Genomic DNA, 14,995 nt, shown 5'->3' with positions numbered 1-14,995 from the left:
GAGTTAAAATGTTTAAAACGGTCATGACTGGGGCAGGCAGGAATTTCATACCACAGGCAAATGCTGTGACGGGAATACGAATAATTGCACTTCTGTTGAATATCTAAAGCTACTGATCAAACTTCCCGTATTTTGTATGGTGACTTAGCTGACCACATGATGAGTGGTCCCTCCTCTCGAGCCAACAGACAGGGAAGGAAGTAGCTGCGAGTGCTGAGTCACGTCAACTTTGTATCCTGATTCACACTAAAATAAGCTTGGCAGCTCTGAACTTGAGGCTGCCAACTCTCTCTCGTAATGAGTCATTCCTATTTCTTCAATCAGATCCCGGTCTTGTTTGTGAGCTTTTGCAACAGCCCAACAGCGAAAGTTGAGGTGAAGATCAGATATACCTAAACCACATTGTGACTTCCTTACTCGCCCAAAATAACTGAATAAGAGAGTGAGTTTCAAATGCTCTTACAATATTTCTCCTCACTAAAGCTTGTTCAAATAATTCAATTCAGTGGATGTGTGTGTGTGTGTGTGTGTGTGTCATTGAGGCATTTGTTACCAGGCCTCACAGAAAGAATAACAATTTGTAAATGTGTTTTGTTTTATCAAATAGATGGTATTTCCTCCAAAGTAAAATGAGTTTGTGGCCCTGACACGTAAAGATGCTTGTTTAAAGTTAAGTTCATAATAAAAAAAAGTTACCTGTAAACTAGTGAAAATTAGTGAAACACAAGGTCTATATTCTTTTTATCTGAAGGACGGCATATAATGCCGAGATAATACTGGTCTGTGGTGCAAAAATCGTTTTGGCCCCCTGCCTTAGATCACATGTGTCTGGGGACCAAATCCAGTCCATCAAGTAATTTTATGCGGCTCAAAGAAAGATTGGTTCAAATTGTACAATTGTACAAGTTACTGTTAATGTTGATATTGTGAACTATTAAGATGTCAGTGTTTAATACAAGATGAGAGCATAGCTTACAGTTATTCAGAGGCTTCCAGTTGTGGCATCAACAATAAAACAACAGTGTTTAGTTTGAAGTGTAGGGACTTAATGTAGTAACATATATAAACTCACATGACACGACCCTTCCAGCCCACTGAGAGAACCCAATCCTCAGTGCTCCCCACCATATTAAAGATAAAAAGAGTTACCCAGAGTAACAACAAAGTGGACAAATTCGAATTTTCCTTTATTTACTATTCTTAGTTTACTTCTTTATAATGTATAATAGATTCTAAAATATTAACTAAATAGTACAAATATGTATTTAAAAGATTATATAAAAAAATGTAATTATTTTGCAAATAAGTAAGTAAATTAGTATTTATAGAGCGCTTAAACAATCAAAAAATACCTAATAACAAAAATACAAACAAGTTGGATTCAAAAAATACTTCACATAATTTAGAAAAATTGTGTAAACAAAGCATTGTACTTCTCAAATGAATAATATAAGTCAATAAAATGTTTAAAAATGTGCACATAGGTGTAAGATTAAAATGATAACTGGTTAAATATGTTAGCTATGCTAGTGTTAGCATGCAACATTTCTATTAATCACAAAATGGATTCTAAGACACCGCTGCCCTTAAGGTAGAAGTGATGATAAGAAAACATTAACTAGGATTAATGTACAAACCTAGTTAGTCACTCGTCTTCTGTATACTGTTCAGAGCAGCTATCAAGGTCACAGATGAGATGAAGATAAATGTTACATTGTTCCCTTGGACGTGTCAGTTTTGTACATCTCAAAGTGACAAGATTACATGTATGATTTGTCTCAAGTATTTCGATCATTTCTACTGCAGGATCATGAAAGGATCGACTGAGGCAGGACTGATGTGGGCGGATGGAGACATTGCTGTAAAACCTGACGCTGCTCACATCCATGTTACATACTCATAGCACCCTAAACATCAAGGCACGAACCTTCAGTTCTTTACTGACGTAAAGAGTCGTCCTTCAGAGTCAAACCTGTTTTCAAAGCATCGGTCGCTATGAAACCTGGCTCTTTCGTTGCAGGTGCTATAGTGATTGTAACCAAGGAAAGTCTGACGGCTCCAGGAGTGGGATTGTTATATAAGGCTGTTATTTGTGTTTTCGCTCGTCGCCCTGCCCACTGCCCCCAGGAGACCACTGTTACTATATCTGGGACTGGACCAAAAAGAGCCGTCTGGGCATGAAGAAACCTTTTGAATGCATTTTTAACAGATGTCGCCCACTGTAAGGTGATCTTTCCCTCGACATGAAGTTCAATCATTGACTGAACATTTTTGCTGACTGGATTAAGTAAAGGCTGAAGTAGGCTCTTCACTACACAATTTTATCTGCGGAACCCGACACATGGACATCCAATAATTTCATCAGCAGTAATGGGAGCCAGCATTTGCATTAATTTCTATATCTTCAGAAGTTCAGATGAAGATGAAACTGGAAACCAACCCAACAGGCTTTGTTAACAGATGCTCCTGGGCTGTGACAACAGTGCTGGAACTTTCACCAACATTGCAATTACACTGTTTTTACACTGGGGGAGCTAGAAACAAATACATTCAATATTTCCAAGGGCTGTGTGATTTTTCAGTCGTCTTTTTCAGGGTCTTTTTTTCAAATAAGAGGAGCTTCATACATCATCATTATAACGGAACACTCGACAATAAAAGCTAATGTATTCTCCTTCACAGAGAATAATCATTGATGAAGAACGTAGTTTAAAAGTGGATGACTGGCACCAGATCAGCTTCTGTCGATTTACTGTGCAATAGGATACATGTTAGATATTAAAGTTCCAGTAACCATGAAAACAGGAATCGTATGATATATATTATGAAACATGCAGGTAAATGATTTACAATTCAAGTTTATTGACACAGTTCATTTGGAAAGACATGTAGAGTGAAAAAGTCTAGTTCATACTTCTGTGAAATCATGAAAGGTAGACCAGAGTTAATGACTTAATGTCCAGGTGTGTACAGTTCAGTTAAATAAAATCTAAAGAATGTTACACATAATATGGTGAAAAGTCAGATTCAAACAAACTTGTTAATTCGAACATCTATTTCACCGAAACTAAGAGTTTTTGAGATCTTTCCTCATGAATCTTTGGGAACTTCTTGTATCCTCCAGTGCTCAGTTTATTCTGTAAACAAAAATGGGAAAAACCCTATAATTGAGGCGAAATCTTCTTATAACGATAATGAATAACACTCATACTTCTTAGCGTTGTCCACACACTGCATGTACGCTGAAGCGATCCTGGAGCAGGACAGAGACTTTCCCGGGTTCTCCAGGTAACATCTCAAGACCTGACTCTGCAGGTCGCCACACACTGGCTGCAGGTTGTAACGCCTGAGAACACAAATATCGAAACAGGACCTGCATTAATCTGTTGAGAAGAATACTAATAATATTTTATATTCAGTTGAAATGTTTGCTGGTATCATTACGTTTACGTCTGCTTCTCAACTGTAACAACCCGATGTGTTCGTAACCAAGGTGACACTTGACACCAAGGTTGTGTAATCCTTCTTGAAATACATTCTAAATGTACTGAAACCGATAAAAAGGATAAGTTCATTTAAAGATCAAGGAAAAATTCTCACGTGAAGCGACTCTGTGTCTCCTCTTTGCCTTTTTGGAAATTCTCAGTGGCGCCCTTGTAAAAGTCAGCACACTGTCAAAGAAAGACTGGGTCAGACTCAACTTTTCTCTACTTCATCCATTTTAAAGATCAGGAGTCTTTAAATGGACTCATAATTTGTATTTATTATTGGATTACCTTGGCCTGAAGCTTTGTCAGGTGTTGCTTGTAGAGATCCTTGCGCTTTTTTAACTCGTTCTCCCTCTCCTCCAGCTTACGGGCCTGTGAAAAATGGTTGATATTTTAACTCCAATTACTCATCAATTACCGGGATCATATTCTATTGATTATCATCTGAACATTTTCCAGTAAATCCTTGCTTTAAAATCTTGAGGATAAAGCACTCACCTTCACCTCCAGCCACTGAAAAAAAGAAAAGACCATAAGTGAAAAAAACATCACGTTAAACACACATACAGGTAGTTTTTTTCTTTTACTCACATATAACTGTAATTTCAGCTGTGAGTCCTCCGTCTTTACCGTACAAATGGAGTCAGAGAGGATCTCCTTCTCTTCCTCCATTTTTCTCTTCACCTGCTGCTCCACCTGTGCCTGCACAGCTGCCTTTGATGCTGACTCAGCATGCAGACGCATCTCCTCCAACCTGGACATATGAGCACACATGGCAGATGTCACAGCCTCTCATCAGTTTAGAATTTGGAGGTTTTAAAACAAAAAAACTTTAAAATACATCTTTTTTAAATTGCGTGCAAGTAGATATGATGATCAATTTAATGATGACTACTTGGTGTTATGTCCATCTTGAGTTTAGAAACATTACTGTTGCAGGTGAACAATCCAGTGTCACACACGTACTGTCTCTGCAGCTCCTGCTTCCTCTGACTGATTTCCTCCGCCAGACTTCTCAACATCTCTTCCCTGATTTGCTCCCTTAACTCTTGCTCGGATACACCGGCAGGAACTGAAAGAGCAGTGAAACACAAACATCATGAGATAATGTCACGACACTTTTGGGATGGAAATGTTTAGACAATGATTTTCCAGAGAAGATGACACAGCTGCAGCAAAGAGAGAGGTAGAGAAGGATTTTCTTATCTTACAACAGGTGCACAGAAACGCTCCGCCTAAAAGTGCTGACACCTATGTTTAGAACTGAAATTTGAGATGAAGGGACCTATTTTTAGCTGGTGGACAAATATTTAGGTATTTAAGTATTTACTCTTACTTTGAATTTTAAGTTATGAAATTAAAACTATGCAAGTAAAGAACATAAATCAACAACAAAATTCACCTTAAAATGGTGTAGTGAACTCAGAATTTGTAATACAGTGTCTTTTCATTCTAGAAAGAAAGATTCACCTGCTGCCGGTGCAGGTGCAGTGTGTTCTTCTTCAACAACAGTGACTACAGAGGGCATCATGTTGGGGGGTTCTGCTGCGGTGTTTGTTGTGACAGAGGCAGCAATCATGGGGAAGACTATTATTGAAGGATAGGTGGGTGTGGTTGACTCTTGGAACGCGATCTCATGTTCAGAAAGAGGAGCTGCTAGAGGCCCAGAAGAAGGCAATGCTGCTGGAGGTTGAGGTGCAGCAGGAAGTTCAGGTGCAGCAGGAGGTTTAGATGCAGCTGGAGGTTGAGGTAGAGCAGGAGGTTCAGGTGCAGAAGGAGGTTGAGGTACAGCAGGGGGTTGAGGTGCAGCAGGGAGTTGAAGAGCATTAGGATGTTGAGGTGCAGCATGAATTTCAGGTGCACAATGAGGTTCAGGTTCAGCAGGAGGTTGGGGTGCAGCAGGAAGTTGAGGTGCAGCATGAATTTCAGGGGCACAAGGAGGTTCAGGTTCAGCAGGAGGTTGAGGTGCAGCAGGAAGTTGAAGTTCAGCAGGAGGTTGAGGTGCAGCAGGAGGTTCAGGTGCAGCAAGAAGTTGAGGTGCAGCAAGAAGTTGAGGTGCAGCAGGAAGTTGAGGTGCAAAGGGAGGTTCAGGTGCAGCAGGATGTCGCGGCGCAGCAGGAGGTTCAGGTGCAGCAGGAAGTTGAGGTGCAGCAGGAAGTTGAGGTGCAAAAGGAGGTTCAGGTGCAGCAGGAAGTTGAGATGCAAAAGGAGGTTCAGGTTCAGCAGAAGTTTTGACTGCGGCTGTCACAGAAGAAGAAGGCGACACGTTAGTGAATTTAGAGGGTTGGAAAGGTTCAACAGGGGAAGATGTCATTTTCCCTTCCGAGGGTAAAGGAGAAGGACTTTCTAGTTGAATAAAACTAACAACTTGAGGTAAGACAAGTGGGTGAGGAGGGTTCTCAGGTTCTGGAGTAGGTGGTTTGAGTGAAGGTGGAGGCGAAGCCACCTGATTGACAGATACGAACAGGGGTGTTGGAAGAGTCTGTGGCGGGGTTGACTTCTCAGGTGTGTGTGTCTTTTCATTGGGAGGTGGGGGCTTAAGGTCTACGGGAGGGGAGGAACTCTGAGGTGGAGGAGACTTCTCAAGAGCCGGAGATGAAATCTCAGGTATGAGTGGCACTTTCGGGACAGAAGTTGCCTCGTGTGGTGGAGGAAGTCTGAGAGTGTGTGGTGATACCACAGGTTCTGTGGGTTCAGTTGGAGACTCTACACATGGAGCTGATGTTTCATGTTCAGCAGGAGGTGGAAAGGAGTAGAAGTTGATTGGAGGAGGAGGAGGTTGAGCGGGAAGAGGGTCTATTGTTGTCTTTAGAGATTGTCCTTCTGGTGCCTGATGCATGACCGATGACGGAGGAGCAGCTTCAGGTGAGCCAGCAGGTTGATCGTGGGAAGGAGGGTTAGACATCTTTAGATTTCGTTTCATCCGCTGGACGACGCGGTCAGACAACTGAAATTAAACAAACAGAAGCATGAAACCTTCCAACACTGAGTAAAATCCAAATATTATTTTAAGGTAAAGAAACATGTTTTTTATTTACTGCATTGGCTGCTGATGTAAATACACTTAGATTATTGAATTCAAAATTGTGTCCCAGATACTTTAAATATAGTACTAGAAATTGATTTGTGTACAAAACAACAACACACTTTTTTGCATAAGCAGTTTTCTTTGTACAGCATTTTATTAAATTCAGCACTTATTTAATCTCTTGCATTCAAGTTAAATAAATAAATAATAATAAAAAAAGAGTTTTTGATGGTAAGGAACAATTAGATGTATTGCTCGGTTAGAAAAATATAAATACAACTTTAAAGTGTTTTAAGTGAGGCCTGGAAGCTCAAACAGAATTAACTCAACATCTGCCAGATAAAAACATGTCACATTTGTACTTTAAATCAGTACTAGAGCTGCAAAGTTGCGACTCACCCGAATGCCATTGATAAATATCACCCTATCTTCAAAGTCATCCTGAGGCAGGTGGCTCCCACTGTTTCCACCCATCCTGACGCAAATGCACGCCTCAGAATAGGATTGTAAAGCACAACGTGTGTTTGAAGACGAACAAACACAAACAGATGCAGAAGCCCAGCCTCCCCCTTTAAACACACACCGGTTGGCTTAACAAGACCCGCTGCAATTGGAGGGTCTTCAACATCGGCCCTCGTGATTGGCTTATGGGTCTCACGCTGGAAAAGAGTCCGAGTAGAACACCTTGTACAACTTGGGTCGCGATTGAGACCCAAGACTCAACAACATTTAAAATAATATAAAATAGTTTGGTTTGTCACGCTTCATCTGAAACAACTACATTTGGACCACCTGCTTATATAACCAAAATCAATCACGCCATTCTGCAGAGCGCATGCGCAACATATCACGCCTCTCTTCTATCCAATCAAGCGCATTAAGATTTAAATATTATCAATTAAGTCCCAACAATAAAATTAAAGTTACAACTTAAAAAAAAAATTGAATTCCTATTTGTAGAATGGGTTTATATATGTCATGATAACACAAATGTATTACAAAACAAAACTTTATTGACAAAGGAGTGTGGAGGCATGTTTTTTCTATGCATTTGAAAAACCCATAAAAGACAAAAAACAACAACAAAAAGAACAGTACACCAGAACATCTGCATATCAGCAATATTTCAAAGCACCACAAGATCTCATGGCTGAAAGTAGTTTCTTTAAAACCAAGAGCGATGACCTCCAACAAAAACTGTTCCAAATATTCAAACGTGAGCATAGCTTGACTGTAACGCGACCATCTTTAAGTTTAAGAATTCAAATTGGCCTTTGGAACTGCAATACACCCTTTCACAACGCACCACGTCTGAATTTATGTAAGCCTGGTGGTTCTATGATGTGACCTGTATTGACATATGCTTGCATTTTATAGTACATTTAAAAAAATGATGAAAACATCTAAAATGTTCTAAAATGCGGGAAGTTAACATTGAGGCTACTTAAGCACAAATAAAACGCAAACGAAATATGTGCCACATTTGTATGGGCTTGAATTGTTAAGACACAGTAAACAAACCAAAACAATTGATTGAACAGTAAATTATTTGAATTGAAGTGTTGAGAGTGTTGAGCTTTTGCATACGAAGATCCATCTGCTCCAACACTCTGCTTTAAATAAATGAAGTTGAGTGGGTGACACATATTTAACAGCTCATTTAGCAAGTGTAGATGTAACCCGTTTTTAAGAAAACATTGTTTTCCCTTCAAGTCCATATTCGGTAAATCACAGCAACTCAGTAAACCAAATCAGAGGGTCTTCTTTAATCCACCTTCTTCTCCTTCATGGCTGGTCCACGCAGCGCTGCATGCAAACTGCTCAAAACCTCCGTGTATAACAGGGTCCCCAGGAAGACGACGGCTGTGCCCACCCAGTGCCACAGGGTGAAGGGGTTTTGGAAGTACACGATGGAGAAGATCAGACTGAAGAACTTTCTCAGAGTCACCACCAGCGTGACAGTGAGCGAAGCACACTCTGTGGTCAGGAAGAAAACGCCGCGGATACAAACATACCTGAGGGAACCAGTTAAAGGCAAGAACCAAAGTGACATTTTTTTGTAATGATGATATAAAAGAATAAAATTAATTTCTGATCAATTAAGTTGACAGTTAATTTTGAGCCAAATGTGTATAAATACATTTCCTCAAAGATTACCTCAAATTACTTTATGAGTTATTTGAGTTTTCAGGCATTAAAACCTGATATCATCAATACTTTTATACATTTATCTATAAATATTCACCGATAAGTTTCTTTCTTTAGATACATTCAAGTTCATGCATATACTGTGCACTGTGAGCAGATTCACTTCTTAACAGTACTGGAGCCCTTATGGCCAAAAAACAATGAATGCACATGAAGGATACTGTGTGACGATGTTGGCCAGCAGGTAGACCCACATTATTGGAACATTTACCCCAATGACAGGAACCTCTACAGGAGCTGTAAAAACAAAGATCATTAAAGAAACCATGTGTTCAATTCAGATTTTTTTTTCTACTGGCGACATCTAGTGAGCAAAAAAAGGCATTGTAGACAGTTTAATTTAGTAAATGTTTTACAAATTAGAAACAATCTTTTTGCAAATTACGTTTAAATGTCCGTGTGAAATGTGATTTTAGAATAAATAACAATTTTCGTTACATTGACAGTGAACATCATTAGAGGTTTTAAGACACAAAAGTATTTGTGATCCATAAACCTGCCAGACATGCTGCTAAAGTAACTAGAACATCACAATCTCAGTGCAAAGACTTGACGCAGGGCTTGATTTAGCACATTACCACGTCTTAAACACTTTTTTAAAGATGCAGCTATTGCTTTGGAAACATGAGCCTCATGGGTGTGATGACACTGCGATGGCCACGAACAAGGATCTTTAAATGTGTAAACATCTCTTGTCAAAGTGAAGAGGACTCACTGCTTTGGCTGAAGTAGACACAGTGATTGTAGATGTCAGAGGACAGAAGCAGGAAGCCCGGCAGAGGCAGGAAGTGCTGCAGAGAAGAGACACAAACACAGATAAATAATTCATGTTTAAAAGGTTATTTCTACCAGTGTGATTGTCAAACTTCCAATATTATAATACACATGAATTCACAGACATTTATCTTATCCTCATCTTATCTTATTCACCTGAACCTCAATGTTTGACTTATCACAGTGGGTGTGGTTGGGGTAAACGAGAATAAACAAAGCGTTTTCAGTGGGTGGGGCTTAAACACATTTTCAAATATTCATATATTTCAATAAAAAGAGAGTTTTATACAAACAGACACATACTGATGAGTACCATTAAGGTCCAAGATATATTTAAGAGACACTTAAATCACATATTAGTTGCTCTTTAACAATAACAACCACAACAAAAGTCTCAACCTGTTTTAGGGTAAGAGGTAGAGAATTATTTTCAATTTGAATTGTGTGTAAAAGCAGAGCAATGTTGTTAGCTTTCATCAGCTGTTACTTCAGTTTCAAACAGTTTTTATATAATGTTTATCGTAATTTTGTTTCTTTTATCTCTAAATCTTCTTTAATCATAGCCTTCTCTTTCCAGCCCAGGGCCCACCTATCTCAAAATATTTGGATCACCACTTCTGACTTTATATATAAGAAAATCCAGCGAGATATTGACGTATATTTGAATGTCCTTTTTATTTCAAACATAATTTTGTATGTTACTGAGTTTAAGTTTCATTTAATTAAACAAATCTTTTTTTGGAAAATATTTGGTGGTTCATTTGCAATATATTAGTGTTCAAAAGGTTTCAATAATAATTATGTATAAAAATAATAAATTAAAAGGAAAATTACACATTTTGAATCATTGTCCATTTATTTAAATATGCTATGTGTAAAACACTATTTTGCATTTATTCCATTATTATCACCATTATTCCTATTTAAAAAAAAGGTCAAATTTACTTTTAGTTCCAAGATTGTTCTCATGGAAATGCAACGTCATGTGATTTTTCACAGCAGCCAGAGGGCTTAGCTGCACCGAGATGTTTGTTCCAGCTTGTCAGAAGCTCCTGAAATATTGAAGAAAACGTACGTTGTAGAAAAGAGCTTCCTTGGAGTGTTTCTTTCCATACTCCTTGTAAAGCGTCTCCTGGAATATACCCATTCTTGCAGACATCAGGAGAGCAAAGGTCAACATAGCAATGCCTAGAAGAAGGTGAAAGAGGATTTAAAATACTTTACAACTGACACAAAATAACATTTTACTGCTTGTGCAACTTTAGTTCTTCTGTATCGGGGCCACCTCACCCGTGAGCCAGTGCAAGAAGGCGTAGAAGCTGTCTTTTTCAGAGTCCTCATTGGCCAAATTCTAGAAAAACATATATTTCATTTGTAAGTAAGTAAGAAATGTACATTTATAGAGCGCTTTTCCAGACATGGGTCACAAAGCGCTTAAACAAACAAAACAATACTCAATAAAAAATACACTTAAAAGGTCAAGATAACACAGAGAACAACACAGGAGTTTGAGAAAATCAGGGAAAAGCCCGCACAAATAAAAATGTCGTAAAATGTTTCTTGAATGTGTGTAATCCATGCGTTTGGGTCTTCTCGACTGGACTATTGCAACAGTCTACACAGTGCATAGAAATGATCAATTTGATGTTTCATAATTGTGTTTATGGAACATTTGAAAAGAACAATGATAATGTAAAACCTCTTATAGTTGAGATACACCTGGATACTTATTAAGATTTATTTGACTCGCAGATCTTTTAAATGATGGTTGGTAGTAAATTGAACCAATAGAATCAAGACTGAGGCCTTGTTTATTTAATTTAGCTCAGAAATGTTCACGTTTTTAAAGAGGATGGTGAGTACTATATTTTCTGCAAAGCTCAGGTGTCTGTCTGAGTATTTGGAACCATCCATCTGATCATCAAAGCCCGTAATAAAATGTTTAAGCTCAACCAAATTGTAAGTTAAAAACTAATCATCTAATTCTATTGAAAACCACCAGAATTGACTAAATCTGCAAACTATGTGAAGATGACTGAGTGCTTTGGAGGACTCACCACTTGTTTGGCTGACATGATAGTGCAGATGAAGATTCCAGCTGAAACTAAAGCTATTGACAAATACTTGCTCTGTGAATATCTGTAGAAAACACAACAGGGAAGCCAAATTAAATCACTTGGAATGGTGGCAGTATTGTAGGCAAGGATGGATACCTCTTCTTTAGAATGATGATTCCCAGGACCATGTTGGCGATGAGAGACCCCTGAATGAAAGTTGGTGCAAGTAAGTGACGACCTGAGGTGACAAACATATTAATGAAGGATTCTTACCGATCTGAAGATCATGTGAAGAGGCATGGAGATGCTGAAGTTTAGCGCGTAGTTGTTGATCACACTGACCGTGAAGAACATGGCGACCATGATCACATAGTTTCTGGTAAAATAGTGGTAAGATAAATAGTTACTTGAATAGAATCTTCTAGTCATGTGATGCAAGCTCATACTGCAGGCACAATTCCTGTAATTGTCATACAAGTATAACAAATACTGACAATGCAATAAGACACAATTACCTCAGAGGGATCGCTGGTTTCTTCCTACCAAAGTTTGTTTCGAAGATGAAGCCTTCAAGTGCGATGAAGGCAAACTGAGCGAAAGTGACGATGTTACCACATCCTGGAAACTCCCTGTGCAGAAATATGAAGATAGAATCTATAGTAAGTCAGTAAGAAAGTCATTATTATTTGTAAAGCACCTTTCTCAGACCAAGGCTACAAAGATCTTAAACAATCAAAACAATACACAGTTAAAATACATACTTTAAAAGGCCAAGACAACATAGAGATAAACACAGCATCCCCAAGAAAGATCATAGCCTGCAGCAATAAAAATGTCTTAAGACAATAATAAGTTCTTCCAGACAATAATATTGATCGCCTTTGTTTCCTTACTGCCTTTAAATATAAAACAACAAAAGTATGTCACTGTGAAAATCGGGAGGGTTTTATATTATTATTGTTTTCCCAAACAGTTGAGGAAAAGCAGCTATAATGGAGCTATTAAACATTGTTAATAGGGTATTTGTACAAGAAAAGTAAACAACTGACCTGACGAGCAGCTCCAAGAAGACCACATTACTGCAGCACCCCACAAAAACTAGAATAACAGCACAAGCTGTCCCCATGTTTGTTCACTGCGCGGTAGATTCTACAGTCAGGTGTTGTCAATGCCCGAAGAACCGTGTCATTTCGGAGCACACAGAACAGGGTTTCTAGAAGTCTTCTCTCCAGAAACTATTGCCTGACTTGAACACGTATGAACCGGAGACCGAGCGGTTCCGGGTTCCAAAGCATGATGGGATATGTAGTCTGATATTACAACGCGAATTCAACAAATATAATTTCGGAGCAATATGAGTAAAGCATGAATTAAAATTGTGGAAAATGCAATTATTCGTCTATTTGGTAATTTCGTCTACCAAATAGACGATTGTATTTGATTTTTTTTTTATTTTATTTAATCGCTCATGCGCAGAGGCTGCCCAAACTATTGTTGATAGTTTTGAATTTGGTAAAAATAACTGATTTATTGTCTTTTATTAAGTGTTTTTTTTAAATTCCTAACCCCCCCGTTAACTATGTAAAAGTCATCATTGTGTCACGGTCGGCTTGAACGGCCAGAGAGCTTTTCAATAAACGATCTCTGCAGAGTAGGACGTGACGTAGACATCTTTGTCCAACTCCCGGCACATACGCCCCAGGATCGGCTTCATCCTCATCTTCGAAGCCCCGTTAGATAGCATCGATCTCATCTCGCACCAGGATGATTTCTCTCACGCACTCGCAGAGTAAGTTGTTGATGTTTAGCGTCTTTTTTAAACTTACGTTATCGCATGAAGCACGGACTGAATGAATGAATGAAGCTAGTGGCTTAACGCTATTGGTTACGCACAGCGTGACGTCACACATTGTTGGAGCGTTTCATGATGAGTTTGACTTTTTCAACTGATTTTTTTAAAATATATATATAAATTGTATATAAATATATAAAAAACACTTTTATTTGAATTTAACATTAATGTTGTTAAGCGTCTGAAAGTATTTTCTTTATAAAAATCTTGTTTTTGTGAAAAAAGCAACGTCTGTTTCAAATAATATTTGATATATGTTATCATTATTTCATTTTCAGAGATTGGAATGGGTCTGACTGGGTTTGGTGTCTTCTTCCTCTTTTTTGGAATGATGCTGTTTTTCGATAAAGCTCTCCTCGCTATTGGAAATGTACGTCTTATACACATATACTCGTAATTATTCGTACCTTACTGATTCTTTCTCTCTTCCAGATTCTTTTTGTCTCGGGTCTATCCTTCGTCATCGGTCTAGAGAGAACGTTCAGGTTCTTCTTCCAGAGACACAAAGTAAAAGCCACTAGTTTCTTCCTGGGTGGTGTGTTCATAGTTCTGATTGGCTGGCCAATCATCGGCGTTGTCCTGGAGATGTATGGCTTCTTCCTCTTGTTCAGGTGAGATTTGAACCAGATACATGACGACTACTGAGGTTCAACCGTGTTTAACTGTCAGTGGTTGTCTCTCAGGGGATTCATGCCAGTGGCCGTGGGCTTCATCAGAAGAGTTCCTGTGCTCGGCTCTCTGCTCAACTTACCTTGGATCAGAACTGTAAGATAAAGAACCCACAGCATTCACCTGCAACAATGACCTTCAGCTCCTAAAATAAGCCCTTCTAAAGTGGTTCTCTCTTCTTGTCTTGCAGCTTGTGGACAAAATTGGTGAAAGCAACACGATGGTATAACACCAGACCTGTGGGAACTGCCTCCTGCTGCACTGAAGGACATTTTTAAAGACGTTTCTAGACCTGCCGTGGTCATCACGTGTGTTATTAAAGGTGTATTTGTGCCTGAGGAGTAGCTGAGAAAGTTTCCTGATATCATGTGCCACTGAGATTTTATATAACTCTGAGTGTTCTGATGATTTGTTACTGCTGTAAAATTCATTCTTTAAATACATTTTATACAGATTTGTGTTGGGTTTCTCTTTGTATGGTTTCTGTCACTTGTGACAGAGCTTGTAGGAATCTTATTCAATGTTCTTGAGGGTTGTCATGGTTACGGTGTAATCTTTGCCTCCAACATCCTAACAGCTGTTGTTGATCATCTGTTGTTTGGGAATTCACTTTTACGGAAGCGTGTGGCACAGAACCACCATAAAGTATTGCTGAACGTCTACTCAGGGTAATATTGTTCTCTTTTTATAATTGAATGTACAATAGAAAACTATCGACCTTACTGACTGATATGCTGGTTTGTGATTTGGAATTTATGTATTCGTTTTTTTAACATGTTTTTATTAAATGTCTTAAATAAGTTTATCCATTATTAGTATCCATAATAAAATGGAAAAAAAGACACAAACAACTATTGGTTGAGCAAGCATTTCCTTGTACCAGCTATACAATTATTTGCTAGTGTAAAACACATAAAAA

At 38.6% G+C, this 14,995-nt stretch overlaps 3 protein-coding genes across 3 annotated transcripts; 1 reads left to right on the top strand and 2 right to left on the bottom strand.

The window, feature by feature from the left end:
* Nucleotides 1-3,077: 3,077 nt before the first annotated feature.
* On the bottom strand, nt 3,078-7,052 carry LOC148073374 (uncharacterized). Its single transcript, XM_087797514.1, has 9 exons — nt 6,916-7,052; nt 4,959-6,435; nt 4,455-4,560; nt 4,080-4,242; nt 3,987-4,001; nt 3,777-3,860; nt 3,601-3,671; nt 3,212-3,346; nt 3,078-3,137 (listed from the first exon to the last, which is right to left on the bottom strand). The coding sequence occupies exons 1-9, from the start codon at nt 6,988-6,990 to the stop codon at nt 3,128-3,130; spliced, it is 2,136 nt and encodes a 711-aa protein (XP_087653640.1). The 5' UTR covers nt 6,991-7,052; the 3' UTR covers nt 3,078-3,127.
* Nucleotides 7,053-7,507: 455 nt separating this feature from the next.
* Nucleotides 7,508-12,812, bottom strand: slc35b4 (solute carrier family 35 member B4). The gene is made up of 10 exons (XM_087797037.1): nt 12,605-12,812; nt 12,071-12,184; nt 11,829-11,931; nt 11,712-11,761; nt 11,556-11,637; nt 10,789-10,849; nt 10,574-10,686; nt 9,440-9,515; nt 8,886-8,961; nt 7,508-8,531 (listed from the first exon to the last, which is right to left on the bottom strand). Exons 1-10 carry the CDS (start codon nt 12,679-12,681, stop codon nt 8,282-8,284), a joined length of 1,002 nt encoding a protein of 333 aa, XP_087653163.1. The 5' UTR covers nt 12,682-12,812; the 3' UTR covers nt 7,508-8,281.
* A 451-nt stretch (nt 12,813-13,263) lies between these two features.
* On the top strand, nt 13,264-14,330 carry LOC148073372 (vesicle transport protein GOT1B-like). The gene is made up of 5 exons (XM_087797405.1): nt 13,264-13,344; nt 13,686-13,777; nt 13,840-14,018; nt 14,091-14,172; nt 14,267-14,330. The coding sequence occupies exons 1-5, from the start codon at nt 13,320-13,322 to the stop codon at nt 14,303-14,305; spliced, it is 417 nt and encodes a 138-aa protein (XP_087653531.1). The 5' UTR covers nt 13,264-13,319; the 3' UTR covers nt 14,306-14,330.
* Nucleotides 14,331-14,995: the final 665 nt, after the last annotated feature.

The sequence above is a fragment of the Callionymus lyra genome, chromosome 8 (assembly GCF_982586985.1).
Source record: "Callionymus lyra chromosome 8, fCalLyr1.hap1.1, whole genome shotgun sequence".
In the NCBI taxonomy this organism is placed as follows: domain Eukaryota; kingdom Metazoa; phylum Chordata; class Actinopteri; order Syngnathiformes; family Callionymidae; genus Callionymus; species Callionymus lyra.
The sequence above is the reverse complement of the archived record's forward strand: the minus strand, read 5'-3'. Positions and strand labels throughout refer to the sequence as shown.

What these genes read in the sequence shown, in the direction of transcription:
- LOC148073372 (XM_087797405.1), top strand. Translation starts at nt 13,320, where the DNA reads ATGATTTCTCTCACGCACTCGCAGA. An exon ending in TTCTCTCACGCACTCGCAGA is followed by an intron (nt 13,345 to 13,685) that starts GTAAGTTGTTGA and finishes TTTCATTTTCAG; the next exon opens with AGATTGGAATGGGTCTGACT. An exon ending in ACTTACCTTGGATCAGAACT is followed by an intron (nt 14,173 to 14,266) that starts GTAAGATAAAGA and finishes CTTGTCTTGCAG; the next exon opens with CTTGTGGACAAAATTGGTGA.
- slc35b4 (XM_087797037.1), bottom strand. Translation starts at nt 12,681, where the DNA reads ATGGGGACAGCTTGTGCTGTTATTCTAGTTTTTGTGGGGTGCTGCAGT. An exon ending in AAACCAGCGATCCCTCTGAG is followed by an intron (nt 11,932 to 12,070) that starts GTAATTGTGTCT and finishes CTATTTTACCAG; the next exon opens with AAACTATGTGATCATGGTCG. An exon ending in CTTCTTGCACTGGCTCACGG is followed by an intron (nt 10,687 to 10,788) that starts GTGAGGTGGCCC and finishes ACCTTCTTCTAG; the next exon opens with GCATTGCTATGTTGACCTTT.
- LOC148073374 (XM_087797514.1), bottom strand. Translation starts at nt 6,990, where the DNA reads ATGGGTGGAAACAGTGGGAGCCACCTGCCTCAGGATGACTTTGAAGAT. An exon ending in TATTTATCAATGGCATTCGG is followed by an intron (nt 6,436 to 6,915) that starts GTGAGTCGCAAC and finishes GTTTAATTTCAG; the next exon opens with TTGTCTGACCGCGTCGTCCA. An exon ending in GAGACACAGAGTCGCTTCAC is followed by an intron (nt 3,347 to 3,600) that starts GTGAGAATTTTT and finishes TTGTGTTCTCAG; the next exon opens with GCGTTACAACCTGCAGCCAG.